A 14,857-nucleotide genomic window follows, 5' to 3' on the forward strand; every position below is an offset into this window, starting at 1 on the left:
CTGGCATAGCTTGTCCAACATTTTAAAGTGCAAGCACTTGCAGCACTTCCTCAAGTCAAAAGTGCTTCACTGAGTCCAAGTGGACAGCTAACCTTTAAAGAGCCTTTTTAAGGAATATTTCAATTTAAATTTGGATCCTTAGTCAGAGAGCAGTGTGCTGAGGACTCAACTGTGGCTTCAGGCAGATTTTAATTTAAAACTAAAAATACTACTACTACTACAAGAATAGGCAACTCTACTGAGGGTGTGATGTATAGGCATCCTATGCAACACTCTCCTAAGGCAGACTTTCCAGCTCCTAAAGCTGAATAAAATGTTTTCTTTGTCATACCAAACCTTGCTTATCCCCAGAGGTTTTTCAGAGAAGGTTTGAAACTACAGGTGTGTTTCAGGGACTCTCATTTACAAGACAGTATGTAAAATAGTCAGGTTTCAGTACCCTTTAATGAGCAGATGAGTTTTGTTTAGTCCTGCCTTCAAAAGTGGAATATTTATACCACCTTCCTCAGTACACATTATCCTCTTGGGCATTCACACGTGAATCTTCTCAAGATCTACTGCCAGTTTTAGGATGAAAGATTCTTAGAGAAGTATCTCACAAACAAACTTTCAAGAGTTGATTGATGTTTGAGACACCTTGCTCTGAGTAAGACACTGCAGTTTGTTCAAATTAGTTTACAAGATTTCTCATTTCAGCTCATTAAAAACACAAATGCTGGTTGCTAATAATTTAAGAAAGGTGCTTTTTATGTATCCCTTCGGAACACATCCTGTGTTCCTTAGCACTCTTAGCATTTAATATGTGATAAAGGTTGAATACTCTTCAAAAGAGTATTCAAGTCATGTCTTTAACGTTCTACCTGAACCTTGCTTTAAACACACGTATTTTCAATCCCAAAGAACTACATATGTTTTGAGCACCTATCTCCTCCAGGTAAACTAGATATATCCTTTTCTAAATCCAAACCTAATGATTGTAACTATTCTTCAGATAAAAGCTCATGAAAGAACAAAAACAAAATGGTAAAACTTAAAGGCTCATTTAACAAGGCCCTATTTGTGAGGTTCAGCCTCTGTGTTAAAGGATTTCCTTTCCCTGTAAGAAACAAATTCACCTTTCCTCCCAAAACCAGCCCTAATGAAACACTTATCAAGAGCAGGAAACAAGCTGATAACTTGGTAATGTGGCCACCTGTCAGTTGGGCACTGGTCCAGTGTTACTGATTTCACAGAGGCTGCAGAAAAAGCTGAAGTAGAAGCTGTAGGCCACAGAAATCAGCTTGTAGTAACTTTCGGGTGTAACTGACATAAGATTAATAGACCCAACTTCCCAGATTGAGTAGTTTGCTTATGGTGCAAAATTTCAAGGCTCCCCATCTCAGAATATCATCTCTTTGCAAGTTGAAACAAACTGTAGACACATGTTCCCCTTTCTTAAATTACTCTTGCTTTGATGTCATTCATGACATGATTTTAAGACTGCATAAATAAAATACATGCCTAACCAAGCACTGAGCAGAAATATGAGTATAAACTGGTTCCACTCATGACTAAGTAAATGTAAGCACTGTAAGATGCTTACACTTAGACTTAGTTTCTAGCTTCTGTATAACACCCAGTAAAACCCTTGGCCTGGATCTGTGAAGAATTACCTAGACCCAAAGGAAGACGCAAAAGATAGGTACTTAAATTAACTCCTTGCACATGGCTAAGTAGCTAGGCACCTCATTCTGCTTGGATTTACAGTAATGCCTCCCACATGTAAGAATTATCTAACAACTCTCTCAAATTTTTATCTTAAAGCCACTCAGACCACTTCTCTATCCCACATCTTGCCACCAACTGAACAAGTGTATTAGCTACAGCTCCTGTGGTTCAAGAGATGCCACTGTCACTATTAAATTTTCATATTAACACAATCAAGTACTTTCCAGAGCAGTTTGGCCCACCTTAAGGAGCCATTGCTGAAAGACAGGAAAAGGCATAACCGTTGATTACACAAATATTCAATTGTCAGAATTATATAGAGCACTTGCTCTTTACGTTGTTTAATTCAGTTTGGAGACTGTACCCTTCTGATGCTGAAGACAGGTCGCAGAGCTTTAAAGATGAAAATGAGCACCTTCAATCCCCTTAATTTATAAAGTATTTAAATCTTTGTACTTCTGCAAGAGCTGTCACTTGAGTTATTTGTCCTTCTCTCTTTAATGGATAGTTGTAGTTCCCCTACGTTGATCTGAAATCTGACACATTCTTTTCTAATTAAGGACATCTAATGGGAAAGTTACACTTTCCCATGATGCCTACTACAATAAATCCTTCTAATTATTAATGTATCTCGGCAAGTGACATCTCATTATTTTGGGTGACTTCACAAAACCATTTGACAGGGAATAATGATGCCTGAACGCCAAACCTAAATTTGGAAGAATTTAAGCAGATCAGAGATTTTTCACTACCATAAATATTTTTGATTCAAATGGTTTAAACTAACAGATACTCAGAGTGGAGGGCTCAGAACAGTTATACTTCTTCCCACTGCAGTAGGAATGCTGACTGCAATAGAGAACAACACTGGTGTGTTCTGAAGCGTACCTGCGAATATGCTGCTCCTGTCACAGCTCCCTTTCCTCGTCTTTCTATACCTTACTTCTACAGCAAATACACAGCATAATGAATGAATGCACTAGGGCAATTTTAGATAATACTTAAAACTTGATTTGGCATTCACCCACTGGTATTATTTTGTGGGCTCTCCTTTTCTATACATAAACAGGAGAGAGCTTGAATCCCTGTGTCTGTTCGGGGATTTCACCCAGTATCCCGGTGAGCTGCCAGAGCATAACCCTACACTGAGCAATGTAGGGTTGTGTTAGGTGGGGCAGAAATCGATCCGAGGGCGTTTTCAGTTGTGCCAGTGCAGGTGGGCCCCTCAGCCGCCCTCTCCCAGTAAACCTGGAGGCTCTGCTCAGGGCACAGCAAAACCAAGGCCTTGCAGTCGCTTCAGGAGCATCTCTCCCCACCCAAGGCACGTTGTCGCTGCCGGGTCGGCCACGGTGGCCCGTTCCCAGCTCCCGTCCCGGTCCTTGGGGCACAGCTCTGGGCCGGAGGTCGCACCACTCCCTCTGCTATCTCGGAGACCCAGAGCGCTCAGACCGCCCGCGGCGCTCGGGAAGAGGCCTTTGCCCCTGCTGGGAAACGCGGGGACGAGGCAACGCGAGTCAGAGCGGAGAGTCCATTATGCCCACAGCAGCTCGCTGAGGAAAGGGCGACGCCGAGAGCAAGCCACCGTCGAGCCCCGCCGCTGCAGCTCCCGTCCAGCCCGGGGCCGCCGCCTTCATTCCCGGAGCGCCGCCGGAGCGACCAACGCCGAGCCGGCAGCGCCCCCTGGCGGGCGGCCGCCGCCACGGCGCCCCTGACGCGCGGCCGGGCCGGGCCCGGCGCTGAGGGGCGGCCCCGGCAATCTCTGCTCCGCTCCTCCGTGATCATCATTATCAGGGTGCTGCAGCGCGCCTCGCCTGAGGGCACGGTGATTTCTGGGACTGTCGATAGCAATGAATAATTCAAGGCGTTGCCGTGGAGGCTGAGAAGCCCGAGATAAGGGTATCGAGAAATCAGCGGAGGCTCCAACTTTTAAACAGTGAACGGGAGAGAGCTAAACTCGATCCCTGGCGCCCGGTCCGCCGGTGTCAGCCGGTCCTCGCGTAGCAGTTCGCATCCTGGAGTGCTCAGGGCATCCCTCCGGTGCCGGTGGGATGCTGGAGGGTGCAGGGTGCAGCAGCTGAGCTCAGGTGGCGCAGTGCTCTGGCCCGGCTCCTGCTCAAGGCAGGGTCAGTTGGGAGGTACGAGCTGTCTGTCCAGGGCTTCGTCCCTTCAGGTCTCAAAATCCTGCCAAACTGAGAGATGCACAGCCCTATGGACAACTTGCTGCACTGCTTGGCTGTCTTTGATAGGCACATCACTGATAGGCAGTCTTCTTTCAACACTGTGACTTGACTCCCGTCCTCCTACCCGCAGCACGAAGAGCCTGACTCCATCTTCTTGACAACCTCCTTAAAGGAAGCAGGAGGCTGCTGTCTTCACTAGCTGCATAGCTATCAGAGGGCCCCATGTAGCCCTCCCTCCCCCATGCTGAATAAACCCGATTCCCCCAGCCTCTCCTAACAGGGTAAGAGCTCCAGTGTTCAAGTATTTTAATGCCCTTGCTGGACTCATTCTAGTTTATCCATGGCTTTCCTGCACTGCGGATCCCCAGAGTGGATGAAGCGGGGCCTAGCAAATGGTGATTGGAGAGGGATTGTCCCCTCTCATTCTGTGACTGCTAAAATAGATGATTCTGATGGCCTTCTGTGCCTTATGTCCTCCAAGGCCCCCAAATCCTTTTCCACAGAGCTGCTTCCCACCACTCTGCCTATTGTTGCTCAGGGTTCTTCCTTCTCAAGTAAGGGATTTGACATTTGTCCGTGCTGGATTTTATAAAGTTTCTGCTGGATAACCACTGAGGTACTATTACTACTATTATCTAGTAGTAATAGTACCTCAGTATAACCTTGACCATCCAATTTTTTATCTAATTATCCACTCATCCAAACTGTGATATCTCACCTTGGATATAAGAATGCTGTGAGACAGGATGCTAAAAGCTTTGCAAAAGTCAAGGTGCTGCCCTTGCATCCACAAATTCAGACATTTTGTCAGAGAAGGCAATCAGGTTGGTCAAGCAGTTGGCAACCTCATGCTGACTCCTGCAGCTTTCACCATGAATCCTGGGAAGGAGCATGATCCAAAGCCTGGGGATGGTAGTGTTCCTATCTGGGCAGCAACACAATTGTGAATGTTTCTGTAGTGTTTTTACTCTCATTTCAACACCTAGAAAATATCAATAATGTCAAAGAGCAATTTGCTACTGCTCTTAATTTATGTTAATTGTTCTTGGAGCTTTCTGTTGACAGTGTTGGTGGCTGCAGCTAAGGATGGAACATTACCAGCTGTCTATTGGTGAAGGGAAACTGGCAGAAAAGTGATTTACTCAACATCACACAAAGTGTCTGTTGTCAAGCAGGAGCAGAACTCAGGATGTACTCCCTTTCTGGTCACACACTCATCCCCAAATTCATCACATGATAACTAATACCAAGAACACAGTCTTCCATTCAAACTTTTGAGACAAATAAATACTTCTTCCATCCAGTGACCTCAGCTTGAGGTTTAATTGCATTATAAATATACATGTCTAACATGTATAACAAAAAAGAAACACAGTGGTGAAAGATCTGGATTGCAACATGCACTTGGCTCTGATAATAAGCACTTACAGGGAACATGAGCTCATTGGGGAGTGTTAAAAAACCTAGGATGACAGACTGAAAAAAGCAGGTACACAAACAGGGACAGTGAAGCTGGAAAAAATATTGTTGTTGCAAATGGAAAGTAAACATTTCTTTTATGTTTTTATGGGAAATTTCTAGATCTGTGTGGTTTTGTTTTGATTTTAAAAATACTACATTTTAACATAAAATATAAGCCATACAGCTCTCATCCATGTTTTAAAGCTTTCTGTGAAATTTTTAATTTTAAATTGTAAAAAATATCAGACAGTGTCTTTCTCCTCTTCTTCCCTTCCTGAATCGTCCTTGTTTCACCTAGGAAATCACTGGTGTGTCTTTGCCAGACATCTTAAAGGTACAAAACAAAGAATCTAGATTTTCTTTATGTGTATTAAGTAAACTACAAGGAATCCAATGTAATGTGGGGAGCCAGACAGAGAAGGTGGAAACAGGATAGTACAGATTTCCATCCTATCATCAGCTCTGTCTTCTGTATTTGCTAGTTGTTTGGCATGCTCTGCTTGTGAAATGGCTGTGCAATGCTTCTAACACTGCATGCTGTCTCCAGGAGAGAAATGAGGCATTTCTCCTGCTATGCTTATGAACAGTTCTCCCAAATTAATTTAAAATGTTCACATGTATACAACAGCTAACATATGAGAAGGCTATTGCTAATTTCCACATAATAGGGCTAAACAATTTGCTTCATTTTGTTGATATATCAAATCAAGTCAGGGTTTTCTAGTGTTTTTGAGGTTTTTTTTTAGTTTTCTTTTGTCCTCTTTGTCCCCTCATCTCTATAAATGAACTGTTGTGTTGCTTTGATCCGCAGAAAACGCATTATAAAACAAGTCCATTAATAACATTTGTAATATTTATCAAATAAATACTCATCAGATTAGAGAGTGGCAAGGCCTTTCAAGGTGTTAAACAGTGGCATAATGAATGCCAACAGGGAGGTAAGCCACCAACAAGATTACAAAGATAGCTAAAGCAACACAACACATTCTGCAGCGCCTTGTCGAAGAACATATCTATGGTTTCCTTGCACACACACTGTGCTTGGACAGAAATTATGCAACCAGACATGGTGGGTGGGATACTTCATTTCTACATTATTTTAGCCCAGATTCTTTTGCAGTTCCCTGCACTTCGATCCACTGTGGTTTGGATGTGGTAGAGTTACAAAGGCACAAATCAGGCCAGTATTTGGCTCTTTAGTTCAGTACTTATTTACCAAAAGGAAAAAAGGGACATTTTATTACAACTTCTCAGCAAGCATCTTGAAACAAGTAGAAAAGCATTATTATGTTTAAGCAGTGCTACCCCAAAACCCAGTATATTTAGGAGCTGTCATGGGGCACTGCCTAATCTGAGAACACCACTGTCCTCTAAATTAAGCAAAGAATTGACACTATTAATGTTAGATGTCAGTATCATTGATTGTCCAAGTTTGTATTTCAGCATACTTGAGAAGGTACACCTCTCCTCACACAGAGGAAATAAGGAGGAGCTTCGCTGCAAGTAATTATTGCTGTGGAGAAAATGGAAATTGGAGTGATTGGTTTCCCTGGGAGTTGGACCCATGTCTGCTGGCTGCATCATAGGACTAGTCAGCCTGACTTCACAGTCTGTAATCTGGATAAAACACAGCAGACCACCTGTGGCTACACTAAGGAGAAGCATTCTATTATTGCAGGATTTGCTATCTGTTTTCTAAATCCAACAGCCTGTTTCCTAACAGTGCACTTATTTTAATTAGCTTTATTGTACTTGCGCAATGAGTGGGAAGAGTGAAGTTATATGTTGGGCTAGGAAATACAGGGTGTATTGCAGTCCTAAGTATATACTAGGTCCTTTTCCTCAGAATATTCAGAGCCTAACAAAGTCTCAGCATTTTAAGACCATTGCCCACTTCATCATGCTTGATTTCCTTGAATGCTGGTAACACAAAAAAGTGTTGGCAAATTTTAGCTGCAACCTGTTCACTCTCTTTGTCCAAGGAAGGAAAACCCCAAAGTTTATGTATCACTGTGTAACCTGAGAAGCAACACAGTGTGCACAGAGAATGGTAACCATGAATGCTGTTGTTGTGCAATGAAAATTATGGGATGCTTGGAATAGAGGTGACAAACCACTATGAAATTCACTGTTAAGAGGATGTCTATAAACCACAAAAGGACTAACAGATGTGTAGTACGAGTAACAACCATTGTCTGAGGGGCACATGCAGATGACAAAATATCCCTCCATGGCATTCCAAGAGATGTTGTACGATACAGACAAGTCCATGGGACCTGATGGGACACAGTTCACAAGTACCCAGGGAGCTGTTTGGTGTCATTGCAAACCTGCTTCAATTATCTTTAAAAGGTTGTGGTGATTGGCCAAGGTATCTCCACAATGTAAGAAAACATGCTCATCCCTATCTTCATGAATAGCAAGAAAGAGGATTCAGGGAACTGGACCTTATCAGTCTCACCTTGACTTTTGGGAATGTGATGGAGAAAATAACCCTGAAAATAACTTCCAGTTATTTTAAGATGGTGTTTGGGAGCAGCCAGCACAAACTGTCAACAGAGGAAACCATGTCTAACGAACCTGATACCTTCCTATGAAGAGCATCTCACTGGATGAGGGGAGACCAGTGGATAGGTCCCAGAGAACCAGATCTAAGTGGTCTGCTCCAGCAGGGGGGCACTGGACAAGATGTACTCCAAAGGCCCGTTCCAGCCTCAGCCATTCTGTGATTGTGTAAAATGTATCTGTGGCATTGCTAAGGACTACAGTTTGTGTGTGTGCTTGATGCATACACCAAATAAGCAATTAAAATGCATGATAGGCTATAATACAATGTTTTAGAAGCATCTATAAACTGGAGCTCTGTTTTGTATTCTGCAGCCCAAGCAGCTAGAAAAGTGGATCTCTGCATACACCATTTAATTACTAGCACAGAGAATTACACTTTCTGTTTGCTCTAAGTAAAGGCATATGAGCAACAGATTTTGAACTAAGTCTGTGATAAACAGTAAGCGCTTTGGAGTCCTGAGCTGCTGAAGTAAGTGAATCCCAGGACATTCAATATTAATTCTGACTATTCAAAAAACAACCTAGAAGAGAGGCAGATATCCTGGGAAGAAAACCAGAAATCCCAATCTAGTAGCTGTGCTTCTATCTATAGTTTCTAATAGCTTTGTTTTCCTTCTATTCATTCTTCCCATTCTTAGGAAATAATGGCAGCAGAGAGTGACTTGGGAAAAACATATATCGAGAAATCTGTGGAGAACAGTTGAAATCAGGCCCTCTGTGACCACACCTATTGCACTTTGTTGGCTGCTGTCTGTGCAATGGTTTTGTTCCACAACTCAGAAAAAAACAGGAAATCTCTGCACTAGCCAACTGAAGGCTACCAGTTCTGTGGGGTAACAAATTACATAGGCTTATTAAAAACAGGAACTCACAGCCACATATCAAGCATATACATGAACACAGAATATTTTTAGGTTATTTATAAGGAAGTGTCTTGAATGGGCCTGCTTTCCAACACATACACTAACCTGTTTATCACCTTCAAGAACCCTGCTCCAGTACAGCACTATCCCTCTGCTAACAGTCCTGATATCCCACTCCTCTTCAGACCAGACAGACCTATTTTGAGGGTGTTCTACATACTTAGGAATAAAAACTCCAGAGAAGTAAGAGGCCAATTAAAGTGCTATAGCTGCAGTGCTGGGAATATGGCTATCACACTTCAAATATCTGTTTGCTGTTGTTTTTATGTCTGCGTGTTAACTCCATTAAGTTTTAGTGCACACTGGAATGCTGTGAATGACAAGTGGCAAAAACTGCTTTGAAACAATTCCTTGCTGTGACACTTTAAGAGGACATTGCATTAACAGATTATTTCAATAATACAAACTTCTGAGAGACTGGAAATTAAGTGCTCCAAATGAGCTTTAAATATAGCACAAGAAGTTTCAGTTTAAATGGACAAAGCCTGTTCCCACTAAATGTACCCTTGTACTGCCAAGAGGGCTTTGAAATAAAATAAAGTGGCAAGTTTGAGGCTATTAGTGTCAGAGTCAGACAAGCCAAGTAATTGTAAATTAAGCTGATCTCGGTATTAAAGAAATCTCTTTGCATGAACTCTTATGTTCCCCTTCACTCTGGAAACCAAAGTTATTCCCTTGAGAAGGTACCTGGCTTCTAAGGCATTTGCTGAAGCATGAGATATACTATAGATGACTGCTTGAATCATTTCCAGATAACAAAGTATCTTTATTTAAAATCTCATCTTCATTAATGCTCCAAGTGCAGAAAAAGAAAATTAAATTCAAAGAAACTTATAAAAGCTTCTTGTAAAATAACAGTACTCCTCAGCAAAATCTTAGGTTAATAACTACAGATTAGTCAATAGTCTGTAACACTAGACTGAATCATAACAAGAACTGGTTTTTGTAGGATTTCCTCCTTCCGCAAAACCCAGAAGGTATCACTTTTCATTATGACATAAGCAAAGTTTACTAACAAAGGTTTTCATTTAAACTGAAAAGGACACAGAAAATGAACAGCAAACAGTAACAAAAAAACAAAAAAAAAAGCTTTTCACCTTTGAAAATCTATGACAAATCAGGACAAGTCAATAAATTACAGTCTCCATCTCTGAATGGTCTCTTTGTTCAAGCGGCGGCAACAAACCACCTGATCATAACCCTCATGTAGTGTCATGTCTGGCATCCCTTCTAGGTGCTCTGGATGCCTTAGGGCCTGGCAAATGCCAGTGGAGGTCTGGATAACTGAATCAAACTTCTGGTCTAGCCCAGTGAGATACTGGGGTTTGAGGCCCGGTGATGGTACTGACCAGACCCCTGCTGTCTACACCAGAGTTTAAAGAGCTGCCCGTGCCAGCCCTGACACAGACACACAATACAGGACTCTGTCTCAAACTTACCTCCTCCCAAAGGCAAAAAAAGTAGCCATGAGCTGTCAGTACAGCGAGGAGCATGGAGAAACATAAAATATTTTGTTATGTACTGAGAGCACTCAAGTAATTTGAGCTCCAAGATCTTCTTGCCTTTATCTGCAGTACTTGAGTCTTCAGAAAGATAAATATAATGTCGGAAGCTTCTGATGACTTTTAAGTCCTGATGATTTGCATTTTAACTGCTTAACAAAAATGGTATTTACTAAGCAGAAAATTATTTCTACTTGTAATTACCGTAACTTTCATTACAAAATTGCTACAAAATCAAGTTGTAAAAATGTTTTTTTAAGGATATGCTAGTGTTACTATTTAACAAAAAAACAGCCAATATCACGTAAATAGTTTTATTCTCAAAAAAAAATCAACAATATAAAATATTTTAACATTCTTTCTGTTTAAATATTGGTGACAGATCATGCATTTCCTCAAATAAAGTGCTGTTTTTACAAATAGGTATTTTGTTTTTACTTTTACTGCTGTTCTAACCTCATAATATTGGATAAAGTATATTTTTGGTTACTGAAGAATGCAGCATTACTTCTTTAGATTTCGTCCCATGAAATCATTACATTTTCAATCTGGACTCCTTTATCTGTATCCAATCAATAGAGGCATATTCAGCTTATGTACTTCCCCATGTAGAAGATGTCACAATTTGTGGTGGCCTTCTTGGCTTCTTCCATGCTTTTGTTGCTCTTGCCCATGCCCATGTAGATCTCCCATGGGCTCTTCATCTATGGGCAAGAGTGGAATGAAACATCCATCTTCTTGTATGTTCATCCATTCTTCCTACTCTTCTCATTTTGCTCTTCTTAAACCCAGACCACTGATGCCTTGAACATTTCAACACTTATGTTGAACTATAGAAACAATCTTTTTATTGTTTTCTCTGACTTTCTGTGGGTTTTGTATTTTAAGCATTTTACTGCAGAAAATCCTATGTCAGTGTAGTCAGAACTAACTTCAAATTTTCAATGGTAAGGATTTGTACGGATTTACTTAGTCAGATGCCAAACTTCACTATAAAAAAAAAAACAAAACACTTTTGTTCCAGTAGCTACCTTTTAGAAGAAATGACATCCTGTGGTTTTAAAGAGCAGCCAGGAGCTGTAAAAGGGAAAAAAAAAGAAGTCTGAAAAACTGCAATCAGCAAGACTCACAGCTGCAAACAAGAGAACAACTCCACAACTACTGGAAACAGGCCTACATTTCCCAATGCATTTGTTATACCAGTATCTAACTTTGATCCTGTAATTCATTTTACTCATGTTAAGCTGTGTCCTGTAAGGATAAGGTATAAAAAGTCAAACTCATGTGAAAAGGTCACCTAATGCCACCAAGTTTTGAGCATCCGTCTTTTCTCAATGTGCACCTTTCCAGTAATCAATTACCTGAATCCTGTATGATTTTGATATTCAAGTTTTTATTGATTTTGCTCCTATTTTTACTTCTCTCTCTTCAATCTCTAACTCCCTCCTCTGGATGATTTCCACTTGGTATTTTTGAATCCAAAAATGAAAAGTTAATACACAAACAATTCTGTATCTGCAGATACATATGTATCTATCTATCTATATAACATGCCATAATATGTAAAAAGAAACTGGAAGACCAGTATTTCCACTAACAATAGACTGAATGGCATCATAATCTTTTTTCATCATAGGCATAGCTACTCTTCATTTAAACTTTTTTTCTGGAGAATATTCTGTTTATTCTTTTGATATCTATGTCCTGCCTGTGTGCCTTTGTGCCTATCAGATGTTTGGATTTTTTCTTTTCTTCCTACCTGTCAGAAGTGTTGTTTAGATGGGGGAGAGCAGCTGGATGCCTGTACCAAGTGACAAGGCTCATCTTTTTCTTTCACACATTTCAATAAACTTGGCATTAGAAGGCAAACTAAGTTAACTGGTAGTTAGCTTTACCTCCAACCAATCTTAATGGTTTTTCTTTCATAATGAGTTTAAGAAATGTCCTAGCAGAAAAAGATTGTGTTTTTCTGAGTATAAATCTTGGATGCTGTCTTGCGTTTTTCATGACACTTTTGTGGAAATAGAAAATTCTGTTGCAAGTCAAAAATGGGCAACGGAACTTCCAGGAAGTGTTTCCATTTTTTATCAGAAGATTTAACATGCAATACTTCCTTACACATATATGATAACTAGCATATAGGATTTTATGTCCTCCTCCAGAGGAAATTATTTCAGTTGCTTTTCTCCCCCATTTTTTTTTTTTTCTTAAGAATACACATGACCTTTTTTCAGCTTTCCATTTCTGATTTGGCAAGTTTGTGTTGAAATTCAACTCTGTCTCCTTTGGTGTCATTTTTTTCAATTAACCTGCAGACCACTGCCAGATCTATTCAACCTCTTGATTGCACTCACTTAATGGGAGCATGAATCTTGACACAGCCCCACTTGACTTTTGAACAATCTTGACTAATTGTTCAAAATAAACTGAACAATTAGTCCTGGCAATTAGTCATTCAGGAAGTAAAATTTTCTTTTTTACCAGAAAAGGTCACCTCAAACCACAAACAGAAACTTTTCTTGAGATATTATTTGTTAAATCCCATTCTCTCAGAAAGCTGGACTTTATGCTGCCTCTTGCTGTTTCACTGAAGTTGGAATCCAGACAAAGGAGAAGCATTTTTCTCCTCAGAGCAGTCACTTTGCCTCATGCCTCCATGGGCTGGTCATCTGTTTTAAATGGTAAAGCAGCATAGTAATTCTGTGTTTGCTGGACACATTCACTGGGCTATAAAGAAGCAATGTCTTCCTAGTAGTTTCTCTTATCAAGGATAGGGTGCTTTGTCAGTTTTCCAATATGTAATAGTAACCAAAACTACCAAAGTGTCAAAACCCACCAAAACATTCACTCTTGGAATGAATAATTTTATCAGAATTTTCTAAAAATTACCAATTAATTTCCATTAAAAAAAGAGATGGAGGCAACATTCTCCATGCAAGTACTGTTTGCCTATTCAGAATTCATGGCGCCTCCAAACCTAATGGCTTACAGGTCCAGTAACCTGTGAATCATTTTCACTGCTCTGCCTTATGCAGGTCAGGCAAGGACTGGAGCACGGAATTTACACAGCCTAACCTAGTGTCCCTGGCATGGGGTGGGGAGGAAGGATTCCATTTCAGAAACCTTCTTTACATGGGAGATACCTTAAACTGTAGTACTAGCAAAAATTAATATGAAACAAATACACAAAGCAAGTAACAAGCAAATTTCTAAGGCAGATGTCCTGGAGAAGCAGAAAGATTAAGCAGCTGAACCGTTGTGTACAGAGCACAGGTTGTTGTTTAAATTATTGCATAACTGAGACGTGATAACAGTGATGTAAATCTTTTTAATGGTTCAACAGGAAAGGCAGGGAAACAGTGACCAGAGAGATGGACAGTAATACCAACCAGATTAGTAAAAACTGTAACAATCTGAAATTTTGTGTGGAAAACAATCAAGAAGGGATTTAGAAGTCTTGCCTCACCAACCTACTAGTATTCCTTGAAGGTGCCAATAGTCTTATAGATAAAAGGGGTCCATTTCATGCTTGGATTTTGACAAGGCATTTCACAAGGTCCAAGGTTAGCCCTTAAGATATAAGAAACCCACAGGGTAAAAGTAAAATTTCTTGTGTGGAAAAATAATGTGTTAGGGAGGCAGAGGACAGAAGTTTGCAGTAAACAGTGATTTTTTCCACAGTAGAGGGATTCACCGCTAGTATTTCATAGGGATCTGCCTGAGGATATTCAGGATACGAACAGTATATTCACTATATGATTTTGAAAGGGCATATAGAGTGAAGGGACAAACCTTCCTAAGTTATCCATGGAAATAAAAGGTAAACAGAAGACTGGCAAAAAGACTACATGTGACATCTGTGCCTAAACAACAAGATAGCAACAAAATTTGGTGAAGATAAATATGAAGTAATATGAAGGCAAATGGAAAAGAAGATGTATGTTTATTTATATAAAATTATAAGCTGTGAGCTCAAACTCAGTAGGTCAGCTGGGTTGTACAAGGTAATTTGAATTAATACCAATTCAGTCTTCAATTATAGCAAACACAGCAAAGTACCAGAAATAACTAGGAAAGGGCAAGAGAATGGAAAGCAGAGAACACAACTGAAAAACAAACATCACTCTGTCATGTAAATCCATAATATGCCTACATATTGAACACTGTATGCTAGGCTGATATCTCCCAAGTCTAAAAAGATAATAGCAGAAAAGGAAAAGAGGTTAGAAAAACTCCAGTATAGGGAATAACAAAGCAACCTATAAGCCTTCCCTTTGGAAAAACACATGAATGAAGAAGAATATCACAGTGATCTGTAAAATCATCAGTGGCATGGAGGCAGTGAAAAGAAAACAACTGCTCACTGTATCTTCTGATCCAGTATGATGAAGCAAAAGAAGTCAGAACATAGCAAGTTCACAGTAAATGAAAGTAAGTAGCTCTTCGTATCAGTGTCAGATGAGACTGGATGAAAAAGTTGAACACAACTGAATGGACCCTGGATCTGACTTGGTAC

The 14,857-nt window shown here is 40.4% G+C and overlaps 1 protein-coding gene across 4 annotated transcripts in view; it reads right to left on the reverse strand.

The window, feature by feature from the left end:
• Positions 1–9,593: 9,593 nt before the first annotated feature.
• Positions 9,594–14,857, reverse strand: part of ANKS6 (ankyrin repeat and sterile alpha motif domain containing 6) — a 43,309-nt gene continuing 38,045 nt past the window's right edge. For all 4 annotated transcript variants that reach the window (XR_009276886.1, XR_009276887.1, XM_058831996.1 and 1 more), the window contains one exon: positions 9,594–11,418. Coding sequence is in view for 2 of the 4 variants with exons in the window: in XM_058831996.1 (XP_058687979.1) it covers positions 11,369–11,418 (50 nt within the window). In the remaining 2 variants the exon portion in view is untranslated. The remainder of the gene's footprint in view (positions 11,419–14,857) is intronic.

This window comes from Poecile atricapillus, chromosome 2, assembly GCF_030490865.1.
Source record: "Poecile atricapillus isolate bPoeAtr1 chromosome 2, bPoeAtr1.hap1, whole genome shotgun sequence".
Lineage (NCBI taxonomy): Eukaryota > Metazoa > Chordata > Aves > Passeriformes > Paridae > Poecile > Poecile atricapillus.